General features: G+C 30.7%; 4 protein-coding genes across 4 annotated transcripts; all 4 read left to right on the top strand.

The window, feature by feature from the left end:
- Positions 1-6,707: 6,707 nt before the first annotated feature.
- Positions 6,708-9,406, top strand: LOC130982927 (putative pentatricopeptide repeat-containing protein At1g12700, mitochondrial). Its single transcript, XM_057907074.1, has 2 exons — positions 6,708-7,124; positions 7,691-9,406. Exon 2 carries the CDS (start codon positions 7,726-7,728, stop codon positions 8,998-9,000), a length of 1,275 nt encoding a protein of 424 aa, XP_057763057.1. The 5' UTR covers positions 6,708-7,124; positions 7,691-7,725; the 3' UTR covers positions 9,001-9,406.
- Positions 9,407-10,006: 600 nt separating this feature from the next.
- On the top strand, positions 10,007-10,975 carry LOC130979592 (miraculin-like). The gene is made up of 2 exons (XM_057903058.1): positions 10,007-10,800; positions 10,858-10,975. The coding sequence occupies exon 1, from the start codon at positions 10,052-10,054 to the stop codon at positions 10,700-10,702; it is 651 nt and encodes a 216-aa protein (XP_057759041.1). The 5' UTR covers positions 10,007-10,051; the 3' UTR covers positions 10,703-10,800; positions 10,858-10,975.
- A 1,488-nt stretch (positions 10,976-12,463) lies between these two features.
- On the top strand, positions 12,464-13,343 carry LOC130982143 (miraculin-like). The gene has a single exon (XM_057906014.1). The coding sequence runs from the start codon at positions 12,515-12,517 to the stop codon at positions 13,154-13,156; it is 642 nt and encodes a 213-aa protein (XP_057761997.1). The 5' UTR covers positions 12,464-12,514; the 3' UTR covers positions 13,157-13,343.
- A 4,391-nt stretch (positions 13,344-17,734) lies between these two features.
- Positions 17,735-18,451, top strand: LOC130980201 (miraculin-like). The gene has a single exon (XM_057903857.1). The coding sequence runs from the start codon at positions 17,777-17,779 to the stop codon at positions 18,389-18,391; it is 615 nt and encodes a 204-aa protein (XP_057759840.1). The 5' UTR covers positions 17,735-17,776; the 3' UTR covers positions 18,392-18,451.
- The last annotated feature ends 1,147 nt before the right edge of the window (positions 18,452-19,598 follow it).

Raw genomic sequence — 19,598 nt, 5'->3', positions numbered from 1 at the left:
AAAGCTCCAATTAATTAATAATGATATGACAAATAAATAAAGTATTTGCATGCGTATTTCTTTGTTTTTACTATATAGTTTGTAACTTTGTGACACTGATATTATATTGTTCAGTGTTGGCTTGGATTTGTTGATGATATACACAAGAGATGGAATAGTAAATAAGTCATCTAATAATTAGTGAAATGCATCTCATGCTGGAATAAAATTGCCGTTCATGTCATGTTGTTATCATTAAAGTGCGAATAAACTTGATTAATTAGAAACCTAATTTACAGTAGCTTAGTGCAAGCACTCCAGCTCTTAACAATTTGAATAAGTCAATATGAGAAGAGAATAAAGGGATAATTAATAATGACTTTGCTGCGTGGTTTTGATAGGGGATATGATTTTTAAGAAAATTGATACATGACTATATAATTAATTGCTAGTCCCATAAGGTTCCTTAAGGTTTTTAGTGGATGTGAATCATGTGATGACATTTTTTGACACACCATCAATATTCTAAAACCATCTAGAATTTTCGCTCCGCTTTATTTATATTGTAATATATCGAAAATGTGAATATTTTTATTGTTTAAAATTAAATTTTAAAAATTTTGAAATTACATTCTTTGAATTAAACACTGCTTTTATGAAATCACCAAAAAAAAAACACTGCTTTTGCTTTTATCCGTGAATAATTTGGTGGTCCTCACTTATTTTTTCACCAACTGTGGTAAAAATTTAAATAAACGGTTAGATCATTATTAAATTTGATCTAACAGTAGATTATGCTTTGTCAATTATAATTAATTTTTTTTTGCAATTAATAGTATATAAACTACGGTCTAATAAAATTTGTTATTTCAATAAAAAATTTTGTTGAATCCTAAATTTCACCCACACATAAAATTGAATTTCATAATTTTCAACTAATTAAACACACAATTGTCTCTCTTCATCAACATGAACGTCATCATCTTTTTCACTTTAATCTTAATTCTGTTAATGTTCAACTATACATCTCCTAAATTTCATATTTTGCATTGTTACAAGCTTATTTCTTTATCAAATTTACGGCGTATATCTTATCTCTCAATCTCTTAGTTTAGAAGAAGCAATCTGAATTTCAATGTCTAATGAGGTAGGTTTTTTTTATCAATCTGAAACCCTAAATCATACTCTTAGGATTAATTTTGATAAATTTCTTGCATCATGCCATCAAATACCTAGCCTAAATTAAGATTATTTCTAGCATTATTTACTTATTTAATTAGATTATTATTTATCTACTGCAAGCAATGTTAAATTATTAACGACTTTAGATGAGGAGAGAACTATCGAAACTGTATTCTTGTTGGGTGCATAGCATCGATGGAAGACAATCACCTATATGGGGACGATGGTGGCGACGAGTATTGTTGACTCATCGATTATTCTAGAAATGCTCTCTTTTGCACTACCCGTTCCTATTATTTGAATTGCCCCTGTTCGATTTCGGCACAAAATTTTTCAATTTTGTAGTTTTTGATGCGGTGGACGAAAAAATATTTTTTTTACATTGCAGTGATAGACCAAATCTAGTAAACTCCTCTGTCTCCATGACTTAGCAGTAGACCAAAAAAAGCTTCATCTCTATGAGATAATATAACCCTGTTCTTTGCATTTTTCATTTTGTCACTTCATATTTAACTTATGATTTTTATTGATGATTCTGTTTGTAATTGTGACTTCAACTGAAACTGGTTTTAATTTTAAAGTAACTACTATAGCTTATATTCCTGCAATAATGTGTTGAAAAGGGTAAAGATTGTGTGTTACTTATTATGCTGCAAATTGAAAATTAGCTCCTCTTTATCGTAAAATCTAACTAAGAATACATTGTGCATTTATATATCTTCAATTGTTTTTTGAACTTATACAAATCTTGAGGAGGGGTTAGCTTCAAATCTTCTTGTGTATATAATTATCAGCTTCGCTGAAGTACTTTACATTAATTAATGCATTCTTCTTCGAAGGTAAATAATTCTGAATTTTTAGTGAGTTGATGAAGTAAATTTCGCTCATAATACTTATTATTCATTGTATTAAAAGACAAATCGAAGGGCTTTGGTATAATTCTTTTGAATTGCATAATATGTAAAACTTAAATGAGCTTCCTTCTAATATAAATAAATCAATTTAAATAAATATTATCTTTTTCTTAATGTTATAATATAGATTATCAACACTGAAGTTATATAACATCTGATTTGAAACTGTTACATTGTTCTTTGTGACTTAGATTTATGTTTTTAAAATATTTTTTTATTATCTTTTCCAGTTGCACAATTTGAATTTTGGATCACCAATGTAGATAATATCCATTTTTTCTACTAGTTATGAGTCTCAAGACAAAGGACCATCAATTAGAGCTTGATTAATTATGTTATGTTATTTAATTTAATTTTATAATTATGTGTAATTGATATTGTTACGCAGCCAATTAAGACTTAGTAATTAGTATCTTTGATTTTATGTCCAATTTAAGGCCACAAGTTCATGTTGCTAATACTCTTGAATTGTGATGTAATGTTATGTTATTTACTATTGTGCATGAATTAATACTCAGTGCTTTTATAATTATATGATTGTGTCACTGAATAACATAAATAGTTAGCAATCAATATATGTTTAGTTTTGTAAAAGTATGTTTATGAACTCTAAAAATAAAGTGTCATGACTTCAAATACAAGTCTTTCAATTAGTGAATATAGATATAAATATAGAGAAATTTCATATAATAAAACTATAAAATTAAAAGCATGCATTTAATAACATTTTTATGAAAGAACTCCTAAGGATAATGAATGTTGACCGACCAATATTTTGATTGCTATAAAATAAAAGAGAAAGATAAATAAGTGATTCATCCATAATATAGATAATAATTAAAGTTAAAATCTTTGTAAGTACACTCATAATATCCAAACTGACACAACTAAAATAAAATTAGATGATAATTAAAGCTTGAAAATAAAACTAGTTTATATTTAAAGCAAACTACATAATACGGGCTACATATGTCCAGGGACGGATCCAGAAATGATATTATAGGGGGCCAAAAACACATATAATATTAAAAATTATGTAAAAAATTTATATAATATAAGATGTATTATAAAAATATACCGACAGAGAATATATTTTAAAATAAAAAAATATGTGTATACTTTTTATCAACGAAGTGGTCGAATCTTCGTATCATAAAATTCACCAATAATAGAATTTGTGTCAAATTTTTTAGTAATTTTCTTTTCAATATAACTAAAAGACAATTAGCAAGAAATTCATCTTTTATTTTGTTTCTAAGTTATTTTTCACAATATTCATAGTTGAAAAAGATCTCTTAATTGTAGCAGTTGAAACATAGAAAATTAATACCAAATGAATAAAAAAAGATGGCCACAAGAAGAAAAAGAATTCACTTTATGAGATTTGAAAATTTTTATTTAATTAAAAAATATTAGTAATAATATCTTTTTCAGATTTCTTTAATATTGTTACTTACTTTGTAGATATTAAAAATTATTAATATTTAAATTAGACTGAACTTTTATTTATACTAGACAAAATAATAAATAATTTTTTAAAAAAATTAAATTATACATAATAACTTATTACTATTAAAAAAAGTTGGGGGGCCGAGGCCACCACTCGCCCCCCCTTATGTCCGTCCCTGCATATGCCACTAAGAAAATGCTTAGGTATTGGTCCTTCATGCTACTACCTGGTGCTTCTCTCACTCAATTGCATCTTTAAGAATCTCATTCTTTAACTGATGAAGGGACTAGTAACCAAGTCCACCGCTAAGAAGCAAGTTGTGTTCCAATTGTTTCATGAGTAAAGAACAATAAAATAAGAACACATAGTTTAAAACACTATGTTATTAACATAAAAAGAAACATGTCATAGAAATGGTCATACAAATTATGATAAAGGATAACAAAGAACTATTTTATATTATTTTCTTTTATTTTTAGAGACTCTAATGTGTGATAAAATAATTAACTCATCCCAATTTCTCAAAAATTGAGATGAATTAAAAAAATTGAATGGCTCTTGCAAGTCTCTTGTATCTCATACTCGTGAAAAGAAATACTTTAAAATAAAAATATAATCACAAAATAGCAGACAACTTAGAATAATAAATTTAAAAGGGTCAATTGTTGTCTTTGTATGAGCTATTACTAACTAACCTGCATAGTATAACTAATGAATGAATTGAAGTTAAAATGATTGAGTTTTGCCATTATATGATCTACCACCAACTAACTTACATAACATTACTAGTGCATGAATTTGAATATCCTTATTATTATATGAAGAGTAATATAAGATCCAAACATTCTGACTTATAAAGCACTAAGAAAATGAACTTCCTTTTAATTGCTTCTAGCAAACTTTTTTAAGAACCAAACATATGTTTGCTCCGATTCATCACACACAAAAGTGGCCACAAAGACAACTGTGCGGTTATGGTTATTAATACCTGAAAAAATAACAAAGCAAACAATGATATTTGTTCTTTTTGTAAGTTGCGTCAAAAGCCAATACATCACTAAACAATTGATAATCCATTTGGCTTATTCCATCACACCAAAATAAATTCTTTATCGAGTGAAACCTATCAACCTCATATCTTATAACCATGAGAGTGCTGCAAAAATATGTGCAGTGCCTAATCCACCCTTCTTCAATATATTTATTTGTTCAATGTCTGCAACAGGTATTTTTCTGTGACCAGGAAGCATTGCAGTAAAAATTGGAGGAAGAACAAAGAAGGTCATGATTATGCAAATCAGAAAATTTGGAAACAATCCAGCGACCACTAAGAACGTCAAATGACACCTGAACTTTTGCCTTACAGCCACACCTAGTTTCAACTCTAGGCTCTTGTTTTCTGGTCTGCATATTATCTTCTTTTTTTAGTCAGAAGCCCTCGCGACAACAAACAAAATTCTGTCGATCGATTATCCCATTGTGCTTTCGCGTCTTACTTTTTCGACTACTAAATCTCCTTGACTTGGCAAATGAATTGTAGAAATCAAAAGCCACTCCTAGATCACTGAAATGATATCTTTTTATATCAACATCTACAATATTCAAAAACTCAGTCTTTCCTATGTCCTCCCACCCGTCAATTTTATAGGATTCATCCAATTAATCAAAATTGGCACCTTCATTGGGTTCAGAAGCACCAACTTCTGCAGTTGCCAAGTTAGCATCCATAAAGATATCGTCGTCCAGGAGTTCATCATCGTTTCTCAAGAGATTCTCCAAATTTCCGTGGAACCCATCAACATTATCGGTGTCATCTACATAATCCTTCATGAACAAATTAATTTAGGCTAGATATTTGATGCCATGATGCAAGAAATCTATCAAAATTAATTTTAAGAGTTTGACTTAAGGTTTTAGATTGATGAAAAACCTACCTCATTAGACATTGAAATTCTGATTGCTTCCTCGCAGAGATTGAGAGATAAGATATACGCTTTAAATTTGATAAAAAAAAAAAAGCTTGTAATAGTGTATGAAACTTAGGAGATGTATAGTTGAACATCAATAGAATTAAGATTAGAGTGAAGAAGATGATGACATTGATGTTGACGAAGGGAAACAATTATGTGTTTAATTAATTAAAAATTATGAAATTCAATTTTATGTGTGGATAAAATTTAGGATTCAACACAAATTTTTATCCAAATAACAAATTCTATTATGCTGTAGTTCATATACCATTAATTACAAAAAAAATTTAATTATAATTGACAAAGCATAACCTACCGTTCCGTTCATTTAAATTTTTACCACAGTTGACACCACCACATTATTCATGTTATTATTATTTTTTTGGGTCAGAATCCTCACCTTACCAGGATGAGGAGGTGTAATAAAAAAGAAGTCAAAGAACAGGATTTGGATTCTCTAAAGTTTGAATTTTACTTTAGAGAATAAAGTGTGATCTTTCATCATTGATTTCATAGGTGAGACTAAAAATAAATATAAAAGAGAAAATATTCAAAGATAGAAAATCTCACTTTACTCTCTAAAGTAAAATTTAAACTTTAAAGAATCAAAATTCCAAAGAACACATGACGGCTTCGTCTGCCTTTGAAATGATAATTTTATTCTAATACCACTCGTTTTTATTTTATTTTTTTTCCAACGGGACTCTAAAATATCAAAAATATTCCCAAATGCCAAATCACTCGAAAGGCTATTTTTTTTTGGATTGAAAAAGTGTGTTATAAATAATTATAAAAAATTGATATATTTTTTATAAATATAAAAATAAATTTTTTAATTAAAAATTATAAATCAAAGACTCAGATTTAAGTGAGAATAAAAAAATAAAAATTAAAGGATAAAAATAAAAAAATGAGAATCAGATTTGGGTGAAATAAAAAACCGAAAATTAATTTCGAATAAAAAACAAAAATAAAATTCAGAAAATTCAAATCAAAATCCAACTTTATTATTTAAACAAATTTTCAATGTTAGAATATAAATTTGAGCTTCAGATTTAATCTAACACTCAAATTTATAGTATTTATACAAAATTAAAATACACTAAGTTTCTACCTAATTAAAAAACACCACTTGTAGTACAGTACAATAAAAATAAAAACCCCCACCCGAAAACCCCAAATTCTTCATCTTGATTCTGCAGAACACTCCCTTAAACCCTGAGCACATTTTCTTCCACCTGCGCCACCTGTCCACTCCAACCCTCTGCCGCCGTTACACCGTCTCCTTTCGCCTCCTCCGCTGTCCCCGTCGACTAGATAGACTTCGTCTTCGCCTGCTGTCCCTGCTGTTCCTGCGTCGCCCTTCGCCATTCGCCGGCTGAGCTGTACCCTTCGCCGCCGCCTCCCTTCGGCTTCGCTTGCTGTTCCTGCGTCTTCAGCTTCCCTTCCTCTTCTCGGCCTCGTCAACACTTCACCCTGCTCCATTTGCTCCACGGCACTTCGTCACCCATCTCCTACACTCTGCCTTCACCAAGAGAGAGGGAGCTTCTGCGGTGCTACGACGATGGCACTTCAGATTTTGTGATGGCAGTTTTGGGCGGAGAAACGTGGCCGATTTGTGGTTCTCTGGTAATTTTAGTATATTTGAGTTTCATTATAAAATTAAATTTACTACCGAAAGAAACAAGTTTTCAATTGAATTCCATCAATGATGTTGCGTTCTTCAACAAGAGCTTCTCTGCGTTTCTTTCCGCAGTATACTCAATTAGGTATTCTTTCTAGTCCCAAATCCTTCCGTTTTCCCATTACTCCCTCTTATTCCACTTATATTCATGCCCTTAAGGACAGACCCTATCTCGTAGATTCTATTAGGAATCTCCAGAACCTTGATTCTGCTCTGCATTTGTTTGACAAAATGCTTTCCATGAACCCTTTGCCATGCGTGAATGACTTTAACTTCTTGTTTAGCTCTATTGTTAAGATGAAGCATTACATAGCTGCCATTTCTTCAATCAAACATGTGTTCTCCTTAGGATTCAAATCGGACATTTTTACTCTCAATATTGTCGTCAATTGTCTGTGCCGTTTGAATCACACACCCTTTGCCTTCTCCGTGGTGGGGATGATGTTCAAAATTGGCTTGGAGCCCAATGTGGTCACATTTAACACCATTGTTAATGGTCTTTGTATTGAAGGCAATGTGGATTATGCTATTTGGTTTGTTGACCACATGGATAACATGGGATATCAACCCGACAACCACTCTTTTGGAGCAATCATAAATGGATTGTGCAAGATTGGCAAAACCCCTGCTGCCATTATGATTCTAAGGAAGACAGAAACAAGAAACTGCAAACCAAGTGTTGATGTTGCAGGTTATAACGCAATTCTGGATAGTCTTTGCAAGGATGGGATGGTATCTGAGGCTTTGAGTCTATTCTCGGAAATGACAACGAAAGGTATACAACCCTCTACGATCACTTACAATCGCTTGATTCAAGGACTCTGTACTTTCAGCAGATGGCAAGAGGCTGCGTCTTTACTGAGCGAGAGGAAACAAAAGGGAATTATGCCCGATACATATACTTTCAATATTTTGGTGGATGCTCTTTGTAAAGAGGGAAAGATTTCAAGTGGTAGAGCCATACTTGGTCAAATGGTTCGAATGGGAGAGGAGCTTAACGTTGTCACCTATAACTCAATGATTGCTGGTTATTGTTGCCAAAATCAAATGGAGGAGGCCATGAAAGTATTTGATTTGATGGTTCACAAGGGATGCCTACCAGATGACAACACTTATACTACATTAATCCATGGATGGTGCAAGATCAAAAGGATTGATAAGGCTATTTATCTCTTGGATGAAATGATCAATAAAGGTTTAAATCTGAATGTTGTGACTTGGAATACTCTTATCTATGGATTTTGCAAAGTGGGGAAACCGTTAGCTGCTAAAGAATTGTTTTTTACAATGCACAAGTTTGGTCAACATCCTAATTTACAGAGCTGTGCCACTATATTGGATGGCCTATTCAAATGCCATTTGTTTTCTGACGCAATATCATTATTTAGAGATATGGAGACAAATAATTTGGATCTTAATATTGTAATTTACAACGTGGTGCTCGATGGGATGTGCAATACTAGAAAACTAAATGATGCATGTGAACTCTTCTCTTGTCTTCCAGCAAAAGGCTTGAAACCTGATCTATATACTTATGCAATAATGATCCAAGGTCTATGTAGGGAAGGACTTGTGGTTGATGCTGAAGAGTTACTGATGAATATGGAAGATGATGGCTGCTTGCCAGATAGCTGCACATATAATGTCTTCGTCCAAGGATTACTGCGTAGAAATGATGTGCCAAGGTCAATAAAATATCTTCAGATTATGAAAGACAAAGGTTTTGCAGCAGATGCCACCACCATGGAATTGCTTGTAGATTATATCTCTGCCCACAAAGAAGAGAATGCTTTTCTGGAATTTGCACAGAAAATTGTTTGAATATATGAATATAATCTCTTAGTTCATTATTTGACTTGAGGATTTGATGTTTGGATAAGTTTGTCTGGACTTGTTGAAGAATATGAACTGACACTACCATGCTGCTCTTTGATTTCAAATTGTCCACAGCAGAGCAAGAATCTCCTTCCTGAGAAGGTTAGCTTATTCTTCATATTTCAACCAAAGCTCAATGATGCAAAATCACATATCAAAGATGGAAAATATGCGATGCCTTGGTGTCACTTGGAAATTGTAATTATGTAAAAAGTATTTTGTTTATCACAGCTTACATGCCATTGTAATGGCCATTTTGCCCCTAATACTTGCCGAGGACTTTTTATGTCATTTCATTTTGTAAATGTTGAGGCCTGGCAGCCGCTGGTGGGTGCAAATGTGTACATATGAAAATGAGAATATGTGAAATCAGAAATGTTGCCATCATATATTAAAAAGATGCACAATATATCACATCGCAAAAACTATATATTGCCACGATAAAAATGAAGGTTAGAGACAAATAAGTAGATTACGCGAGTTAAACCTTAAAATGATCTCTAACATCGGCCGTGTGTATTAAAAAGATCTCTGAAATTTTAACTACACTAATTTAATGTGAGATTCGAAAAAGTACACCACATTAATTTTATATCCCTTTTCGATTAACTGAGTCATGATTCGGTTAGTGAGTTGGCAGAGATAAGGGTCTCTCATCCCCTTAATTTCAATTGGGGTGTACAAAACAAACTTTACAAAAGACTTTCCCAACTGAATATCGATATAGAATAGCAATAATACAAGTTTGTATTCTTTGCTGGCTCAAGTGCCGAATCAATTACCGACATGACTTGGAAAATTGATGTAGTAGTAAAAGTTAACAAGGAAACTAGACACCATTGATTTGGCCATAATAATTGACTTGAAACTTTTTCTTTTTCTTTCATACATAAAGATTGATTTTGAGATCGGCACAAGCCACTAATTCAATGCTCTATATATATGACTTCCATTCAACCAAGATTTACATATACATCTTAACATTTTTATTTTAACCATGATGAGAACACTCCTTTCCTTTGCTCTTCTTCTTGCTTTATGCACCCAACCCTTACTTGGTGAAGCTCAAACCAACCCTGGTGGCCCAATAAGTGAGCCAGTGAAGGACACAAGTGGCAATAATGTCCGGGCCGGCGCGGACTATTTTATCCGGCCGGTCACAACAATCCCAGCCATTTGTCGCCGGCCGGGATGTGGCACTGGCTTTGCCCTTGCATCAACAACACCAAACAAGACCTGCCCCCTCAACGTTGTGGTCGTAGGGGGCAACGGCCAACCGGTGAAATTCACACCGGTTAGCCCTAACAAGGATGGTGTCATTACAACCTCTACTGACTTGAACGTCAGATTTGATGTCAAGACGAATTGTGCGGAGTCCACGGTGTGGAGGCTACAAAGTGATGGCTCAACCGGAAAAAGGATTGTGAGCACTGGTGGTGTTATAGGAAACCCTGGAAAGAACACAATTAGTAATTGGTTCAAGATTTTGAAGGATGGTAATGATTACAGCCTTCAATTCTGCCCTACGGTTTGCAATACTTGTAGGCCAGCTTGTGGGAACATTGGTGTGGTTCAAGATAGTAATGGGAACGTTCTTGTTGGTATCTCTGATCAACCATACAAAATTCGGTTCCAGAAATCTTCCTAAATTAAACCTCCAATCTAAGTTTGTTCAGTGTTAGCTTTATTCACATGATACATACTACTAAATAAGTGGGTGAAGACTCGTGTGCAATTTATTTTTATGTGAAATTAATAATAAAAAATTATTATATAATAAATTATTATATAATAATTTTTTATTATTAATTTTACAACAAAGATAATTACATATGAGTTTTAATTTGTAATCTGAAAAAAATAAGACCATGTTAAAATAAAATTTGTCCTTTTGCGTTGTCATCATGTCCTTTTTCTTTCCAATCAATATACTAAAGTATCATGTAGTAGCTAGATGCTCTGATTTAACTATATTACATACATAACTTTATATATGGTTTATTTATGCATCCTTTTGGTCCTAAATAACTGAATAAGTATTTAATCAGAATCATACATAAACATATATAGATTAAGGAAATAATTTAAAAAAAATTGGTTTTTGAAAAATGAAATTGTTTGTACAAAATTATCTTTAACAACTTTTAAATTTCTCATACTTTCTTTTTTTTTTAATTTATTTTCTCGTTCTTTCATTTAACTAGCATAAACATTCATATATTTATTATTAAATAAAGTCAAAAATAGACATTTGTTGAGTGGACAAAATTAAAGGTAGTAAAGGCTATATAGTACGTAGCAGCCAGACGATGATATATATGGTTCATCTTTTCGGTTCACTAAAATCCATGCGCACTTTAATATTGGCACTTTGGCAGTGAGATAATTGAAGTCAATCATGAATAATGTCCAGATATGGTTGGATTAATTAATTGACCAGAATATCATAAGTATACGATATGATGGGGATGCTCATGGTTAGTAATTACTTTACGTCACTGCCTTTGAAAATCCAAAACTTCCTAGACATCCTTATCCACATGAAAATTCGAGCAATTAGCGGAAGAAGAAAAAGTTAACGTGTTCCCATTGTAGGGACAAATTAAAGAAACTATACTCGTAAAATACATATAGTTCATGTGTGATGATGTTGATGGCATGCAATGACACCAATTCGTTTGATTGTGACCTTCAAATGTTTATGGGATAGAAAAAATTTTAAGTGTATCCAAGAATACGGTGTTTTAATTATTTTAATGGTTGATTTTAATTAATATATATTATATATATTTTTTATATATAATTTAGATTAACGATTAAAATAATTAGAATATCGGTATTTTTAATATATTTAAAATTCTTCCGTTAGTATAATATAGTGTTTTTTATTTTTAAATCATTTTCATTATCTATCCAAAACGTATGTAAACAAAGTATCTAGAGTAATCTTTAATTTTTAGAACAAAAACAGATGTCGTATATATGTGCAGATCTCACCAAAATAAAAGGACAAAAGAAACTAATGACTTGAGACAAGCTATAACGTGCTCGTTTCAATGGCAAAGGGGAGATGAATTAAAAACTTCAATGTAGTTAGAAAGTCTTGAGTTCGAGTTGGAAAGATATTGGAGATAAAAAATGAAAAAATATTTAATAATAAAAAAATATTAGCCAGAAACTACTAAATAAAAATAATAATGATGACATAGTTTAGAGGTGGAGAATCTGATATACATAAATTGATGATAATATAGTTTAACAAGATAAACTTTGTTGAGTTTGGCCAAAATTGTTGACTTGAATTTCTTTCTAAATTCATGGTTATACAAATCCATAGGTTGAGGTTATCAAATCATATACATATTATTGGACATCCAGCCTCCTATATAAGCTCCCACATCAACTCAACTCTACACAATCATACATCAAAATTGTATAAATATAAATTTATAACTTAATAATGAAATCAATAATTTTATTATTGATCATTCTTTTTGCTTTTTGTACTCAATTTTTGTTAGGTGAAGCCGGTCCTTCACCTGAACAAGTAGTTGATACAGAAGGCAAAATAGTTCGAGCCGGCATAGAATATTACATCCGGCCGGTTCCTACGACTCCTTGCGACGGTCGAGGACCATGTGTGGTTGGTAGCGGTTTTGTTCTCGTAGCACGGTCAGCAAACGAGACTTGTCCTCTAAATGTCGTTGTGGTGGAAGGTTTTCGAGGTCAGGCAGTGATATTTACACCGGTTAACCCTAAGAAAGGCGTTATTAGGGTTTCCACCGATCTGAACATAAAGACCAACTTGACAACAATTTGTACCGAATCAACGGTGTGGAAGCTTGATGAGTTTGATTCTTCAAGTGGACAATGGTTTGTTACAACCGGTGGCGTTATAGGAAACCCCGGCAAAGATACAATTAGCAATTGGTTTAAGATTGAGAAGTATGATGATGATTACAAGCTTGTGTTTTGCCCCACGGTGTGTGATTTTTGCAAGCCACTTTGCAAGAATGTTGGTGTGTTTGTGGATAGCAATGGAAACCGCCGTGTAGCTCTCACCGATCAGCCATACAAAATTCGGTTCCAGCCATCAGCTTAATAATTAATTAATTAAGGGAGTTTCAATTCGTGAATAAATTTGTTGAAATTTCAGATACAGATGTAAGAGTAAACTATCGTTTTTATCCCCGATATTTGGGATAAGTCCTATTTGTCCGTAACGTTTAAATCGTTTTATTTGTATCTCTAACGTTTATAAAAGTGATTTAATGTTATTCTATCGTCAATTATACTAATAGGCCAGATTATATTTTTCAATTATTTTCACTTGAATGTATTCATTCTCAATTATTAGTTAGGCCACACTTGGATGTGTTCAATTTTAATATTGTATCCAAAATTTGTGTTCGGGTTCAATTATATCTCTGAAAAGGTGAATTATATAAATGTTGCACGGATTAATTTCAACTTTTAATGAGTTATTATTCGGACTAGATCATCAGTTCTTACCTAGACATTTGTATTCTAACTTCAAAAAGAAATCTTCAGAATTTCAGCTAAAACTCATGATGTGTAATTGACGGTAGGATAACATTGAATTACTTTGAGGCTTGCTACACATACAAGTCTTTTTGACTTACAAGTTTTACAAGTTGCTACACATTAGAGTCTTTTAATGCGTTATTTAATTTCCAAAGCGCTACACTCACCGTGAATTATGAACGACTCCTCTTCCTCTTCCTCGTGAATTATGAACAACTCATCTTCATCTTCCTCTTTCCTCTTCCTCTTCCTCTTCCTCTCCTCTTCTTTCTTCTTCGTGAATTATGAAACAACTCATCTTCTTCTTCTTCTTCTTCTTCTTCCTCTCTTCTTCCTCTTCTCTCTTCCTCTTCTTCCTCTTCCTCTTCTTCTTCTTCTTCTTCTTCTTCTTCTTCATGTATTTCTTCGTTATTCTCTTTGCTTTTTCATTAGTTGTTTTATTTGCGTTTATTACTGGTATTCTTGCTTCGTTTTTTTTCGATTTTCATGGTTTCTGAAATCAAGCTTTGAAATCGTTTTGAAGATAATGAAACTTCAGAAATACACCCAAACGATTATAGAAAATACACCCAAACGATATTTCTTCGTTATTCTCTTTGCCTTTTCATTAGTTGTTTTACTTGCATTATTACTGGTATTCTTGCTTCTTTTTTTCGATTTTCATGGTTTCTGAAATCAAACTTTGAAATCGTTTTGAAAATAATAGAACTTCAGAAATACACCCAAACGATTATAGAAAATACACCCAAACGATTATAGAAAATACACCCAAACGATATTCTTCGTTATTCTCTTGCCTTTTCATTAGTTGTTTTACTCGTTTATTACTGGTATTCTTACTTCTTTTTTTCGATTTTCATGGTTTCTGAAATCAAGCTTTGAAATCGTTTTGAAAATAATGAAACTTCAGAAATACACCCAAACGATTACAGAAAATACACCCAAACGATTATAGAAAATACACCCAAAGGACACTTTATGCATAATTCAGAACTCTTTCTCTTTCTCCTCCTCATATTCTGCTGCTTCTTCTTCTTCAAAAATGATTTCAGAGCTTGATATCAAAAAATAATGGAAATCAAGAATAACAAAAAAAGAAAACAAAGAGAAAAGCACGTAAATGAAGAAGGAGAAAGAGAAGGCAAAAAACGAAAGAAAAAAGAAGAAGAAGAGGAGGAAGAGAAGAAGAATGTGCAGCAAGAAGAAGAAGACGATGCAGTGAAATTGTGCAGTAACGGTTGAAGAAGGAGAAAAGAAAGTAAGAAACGAAAGAAAAAAGAAGAAGAGGAAGAGGAAGAAGAACGTGCAGTAACGTTCAAGCGCGTTAATATAATAACTTGTAAAGACTTGTATAAAAAAATGCTTGTATATGGAGAATTTCTCAATTACTTTTACAAACGTTATGAATATAAATAGGATGATTTAAACGTTAGTGACACAAATAGGACTTATCCCAAACGTTGGGGACAAAAACAATACTTTACTCTTCATGTAAAATTGATAATTAAAAGTTGTTAAATAATAATTTAATCAAATTTAATAAATTATTTAATAATTTTTATCTATTAACTTTAGGTAAAGTGCGTTAACTGTACCTGAGTTTCCATATATATATATATATATATATATATATATATATAGATATATATATATATATATATATATATATATATATTGTTTTTCATCACTACCTTAGTTGAGTTTGTTGATGTGATGAGATGCAATAAATTAGTGATCTTATATTATTGGGAAGCAACCTGCTGGAATAAAAGTGATGCTTTTCTCATATCCTTTTTATTTTGAAGGGGTTTGTAAACAAAGTCTTTTATTCTTGTATTTGATTTTAGATGATTAAATAAATTATTTTATTATAATGTGAACTTGAATACTAACTTTATAGTAGTGTTACAACTAGAGAATAAAAGCATGTTGTCTACTCCGCCACTTAATTAGCAACTAAGTGTTCCAACAAAACTAAATGTAGTATAAACATGCATGAGTATTAATTATTAAACGTTGTAACAGGGGAGTGAATATAAAAATTTTGCAATGTCATGTGATATTTTTTTTGCTTTTTGCATTTCTTCTTTTATTCTATGAATTCTATTTTTTTATATCTAATTTTCTAATTTTAGTGAATCCTTTCTCAATACCGTTAAAATAATGTTTACGACGTTGATAATTCTATCTAATATTTGAAGTGATTTGGTGATCTCAACTACCATTTTGTATGACAAAAAAATTGCAGATTAAAGTTCAGATTGAACAATCACAGCTTAGCATTGGCAACAAAAATTCAAGAATTAGTGATGAATACTAAACATACATAAAACTGAAGAGGACGACTCAGATCTTTTAGGACTTGAAGTAGTAAAGGTGAAGGAGGGTACAATGTAATTAACTACGAGATTTTGGAGAACCATTACAAAAAAAAAATTAACTCATATGGTGAGACAGTTAAAGATTTTATAAAATTCTCTTTTAGGTGTTGGCCTTGTGTGGAGATTCTGTTTTAAGTATTATTCTCACGAAATTTATAACATAACACACATTTTTTTTTTAAAGTGTCTTGACAGTTTCACTCAATGACACTTTACTCGATTTTTTACTAGTCAAAATAAATTTAGTTAAAATTTTGAGAAAATTTTATTTCCCTCCTCTAGGAGATGCTAAAATAACACTCCACTCCCTTCTATTTTATAAATATACATTTTTCTCCTTTCTAACTTTTAAAAAACCTCATCTTTAATCCATTTTAAATTTTTTGGGTTAACTAATATTAACTTTATCCGTTTTTTAAGAAAAAATAAATTAATTTTTGAAAAATACCCATTAGTAAAAATTTTATTTTTTTAATATAAATTTTTCTTACCAAAATATCTTTTTAATAAATTATTTTTTATTGATTAAATTGTATTTTATTAAAATATTTTTAAAAAATTAATAATTAAATTATTTTTTCTAAAATATCTATCCTTCAATAATTTTTTAATTATTAAATTATAATTTTATCAAAATTTTTGTTAATAATTATTTTTATATTTTATTATTAATTTTTTAATATCAATATATATCATTTTAATATTAAATAAAATAATCTTACTACTATTAATATATAAAACAATTAATATATATTGATATTAAAAAATAATCTTAGTAAAAAATTTTATTTAATGTTAAAATAATATATATAGATATAAAAAAATTAATAGTAAAATATAAAAAAATTGTTAACAAAAATTTTGGTAAAACTATAATTTAATAATTAAAAAATTATTGAAGGGTATTTTAGAAAAAAATTATATAATTATTAAATTTTTTAAAAAATATAATTTAATCAATAAAAGAATAATTTATTAAAGGATATTTTAGTAAGTAAAATTTAATGATAAAAAATAAAATTTTTACTAATGGATATTTTTTTGAAAAATAATTTATTTTTTCTTAAAAAATGGATAAAATTAACATTAGTTAACACAAAAAGTTTAAAATAGATTAAAGAAGAGGTTTTTTAAAAGTTAGAAAGGAGGAGAATGTACATTTATAAAATAGAGGAGAAAAAGTGTCACTTTAACATCTCATAGGGAATGGGGGTGTAATTTTCTCTAAAACTTTTTTTTACAAAGAACGCTTTTCAATTGACGGACTCTTAACGACAACACCAATGTAATGAGAATACTATTATCACAAAAACTAGTTCATATGATAGGAAAATTCAAATTTTACAAGATTTTTTGTAAGTTAATTTTCTAATGTACTCTTTTTCTGATATTGATACTATGAAACTCATAACATAATAATCTCCAATATATTGATAATATAAAATAATGCTCACTAAATATATTTGTTCCCAATTGCTTTAATTTGATTTAGGTGGAAATTTAGAATAGGTCAAAACGATATAAGAAATGATGAAGTCAAAGGACAAAAAAATATAGAAAAATATGATGTTCATTAATACCATCACAAGTATAGTACGAAGCTTAGTTTGAAATTTTAAATCCTTCACATGGCCAGTTGTATCTTATTGTATGAGTTGAAATCTAAGACTACTTTTTATAAATTACATACCCACAGATTATATATAGATAGCTAGATATGTTAACGTAGATCCAATTCCTGTCTGTAAATTCAATCTCTTCTTACACCTTCTTTGACTACAACAGTTCGGTACAACATGAACAAAACATTTATGGCATTATTGTTCCTTCTTATTTTCTTGATCACAAAACCAACGTTAGGTTCAGCCGGTGGTGCACCGGAACAAGTGGTTGACACATCCGGCAAGGTCGTTCGATCCGGTGTAAATTACCATTTTGTCCCTGCTTATCCGAATGTAATAGGTGGCCTTGCCTTCACTAGCATAGGTATATTCACATGTCCTCTTTCTGTTATATTTGCCAATGACTCCAAAGGCCTACCATTGGTGTTTACCCCAGTTAACTCTAAGAAAGGCGTTGTTCGTGTCAACACAGATCTCAACATTAACTTCGCATACGGCGATTCGATGTGTCCTCAGTCCACAGTGTGGAATGTTGGCAGCCGTGATAACTCGACCGGACAGAGGTTTTTGACCATCGACGGCGTTATCGGAAACCCTGGTAGAAAAACTGTTGCTAATTGGTTCAAGATTAGGAAGTATGAGAATGGTTATAAGCTAGTTTATTGTCCAAGTGTGTGCAAAGATTGTTACTATAAATGTAGTGACATAGGGATATATGTCGACCAATTTGGTAATAAGCGTTTAGCTCTTAGCAATGTTCCATACAAAGTTTGGTTCCAACCTGTGTGAAGCAAAAGATCAGACTCCAATATTTACCAAACAATCTTTATGAATGTTTAGTGTAATAATAATGCGGAGCCATTAATCCATTACAGATTTGAATTTCATTTAAAAGTTTATTATGATCAATAAGTTATTACATGTATAAAATAGGATAAGTAAGTTAATTATCCAACTAACTCAAATTAATTAAAAACATCTTTTTTTTTAAATGTATTATCTTCACCAATTAATACTTGACGCGACATTTGTCAAACTGAAATATGGTGTAATAATACAGTAATGCACTAGTTTTGTACTTTAATTTATGTATAAGTTATAAGATGCAATTAACATTTCAGTTCAAATTTTTAGAAATATAAAAATATTTTACAAATAATGCACCTTAAATATAAAGGAAAGTATAGGTACGGTATACAATGAAAATTAAATATTAAATAATGTAAATAATATATATATTGGATATTCAATTCATTAGATATGCAGATGATTTTTCTAATATTAAGATTTAGATGAGTAATTTAGAGTGTAATATGTTTTACTTGAATTAAGCCAATTTTAAGGCCCATTATTCATATTGTTTAAGAAAGTCATTGATTACTTAACACAACCCTAAATATCCACATGACACTTAAATTAAAGTTAGAAAACCAAACAAGTAGCTGATGAGAGAGAGAAACAAGCATAGCAAGTGTATTTCGAGTTATTGATAAATTAAATCTTTATTATTATATATTAGTCCATTGTATGAGTTAGGGGTGCATATGGGCCGGGTGAAGCTGGATTTGATGTGACTCAGACCAGGCCCAAAATATACACCGGGTCTATTTATTAGACCCGAACCCGGCCCTAGACCCGATGAAACCAATACACTTTCAGGTCACAATTATACCGGGTGAAAACCGGGCCGTTAACATTACATTATGTTGATACTTTCTTGTAAACTAGCATGTAAAAATATCCAAATTTTCAAGGCTCCAACCATTAGTTAACATGGTAAAATTCACTTAGAAAAATATAACAAGAACCAACCATTCTTCAAAATTAAAGCATAACCACAATCAATATTAAAGCATAACCACAATCAATACTAATATTGTCTAATAATACCAAATATTTAAATCAATACAAATAACACAATCTTATGTATTAGTCTAAAATCTTATGCATTCTAAACATAAAACATTAACTTATAGTCTTATAATGACTAATAACA

Source organism: Arachis stenosperma, chromosome 5, assembly GCF_014773155.1.
Source record: "Arachis stenosperma cultivar V10309 chromosome 5, arast.V10309.gnm1.PFL2, whole genome shotgun sequence".
Taxonomy (NCBI): Eukaryota; Viridiplantae; Streptophyta; class Magnoliopsida; order Fabales; family Fabaceae; genus Arachis; species Arachis stenosperma.
The sequence above is the reverse complement of the archived record's forward strand: the minus strand, read 5'-3'. Positions and strand labels throughout refer to the sequence as shown.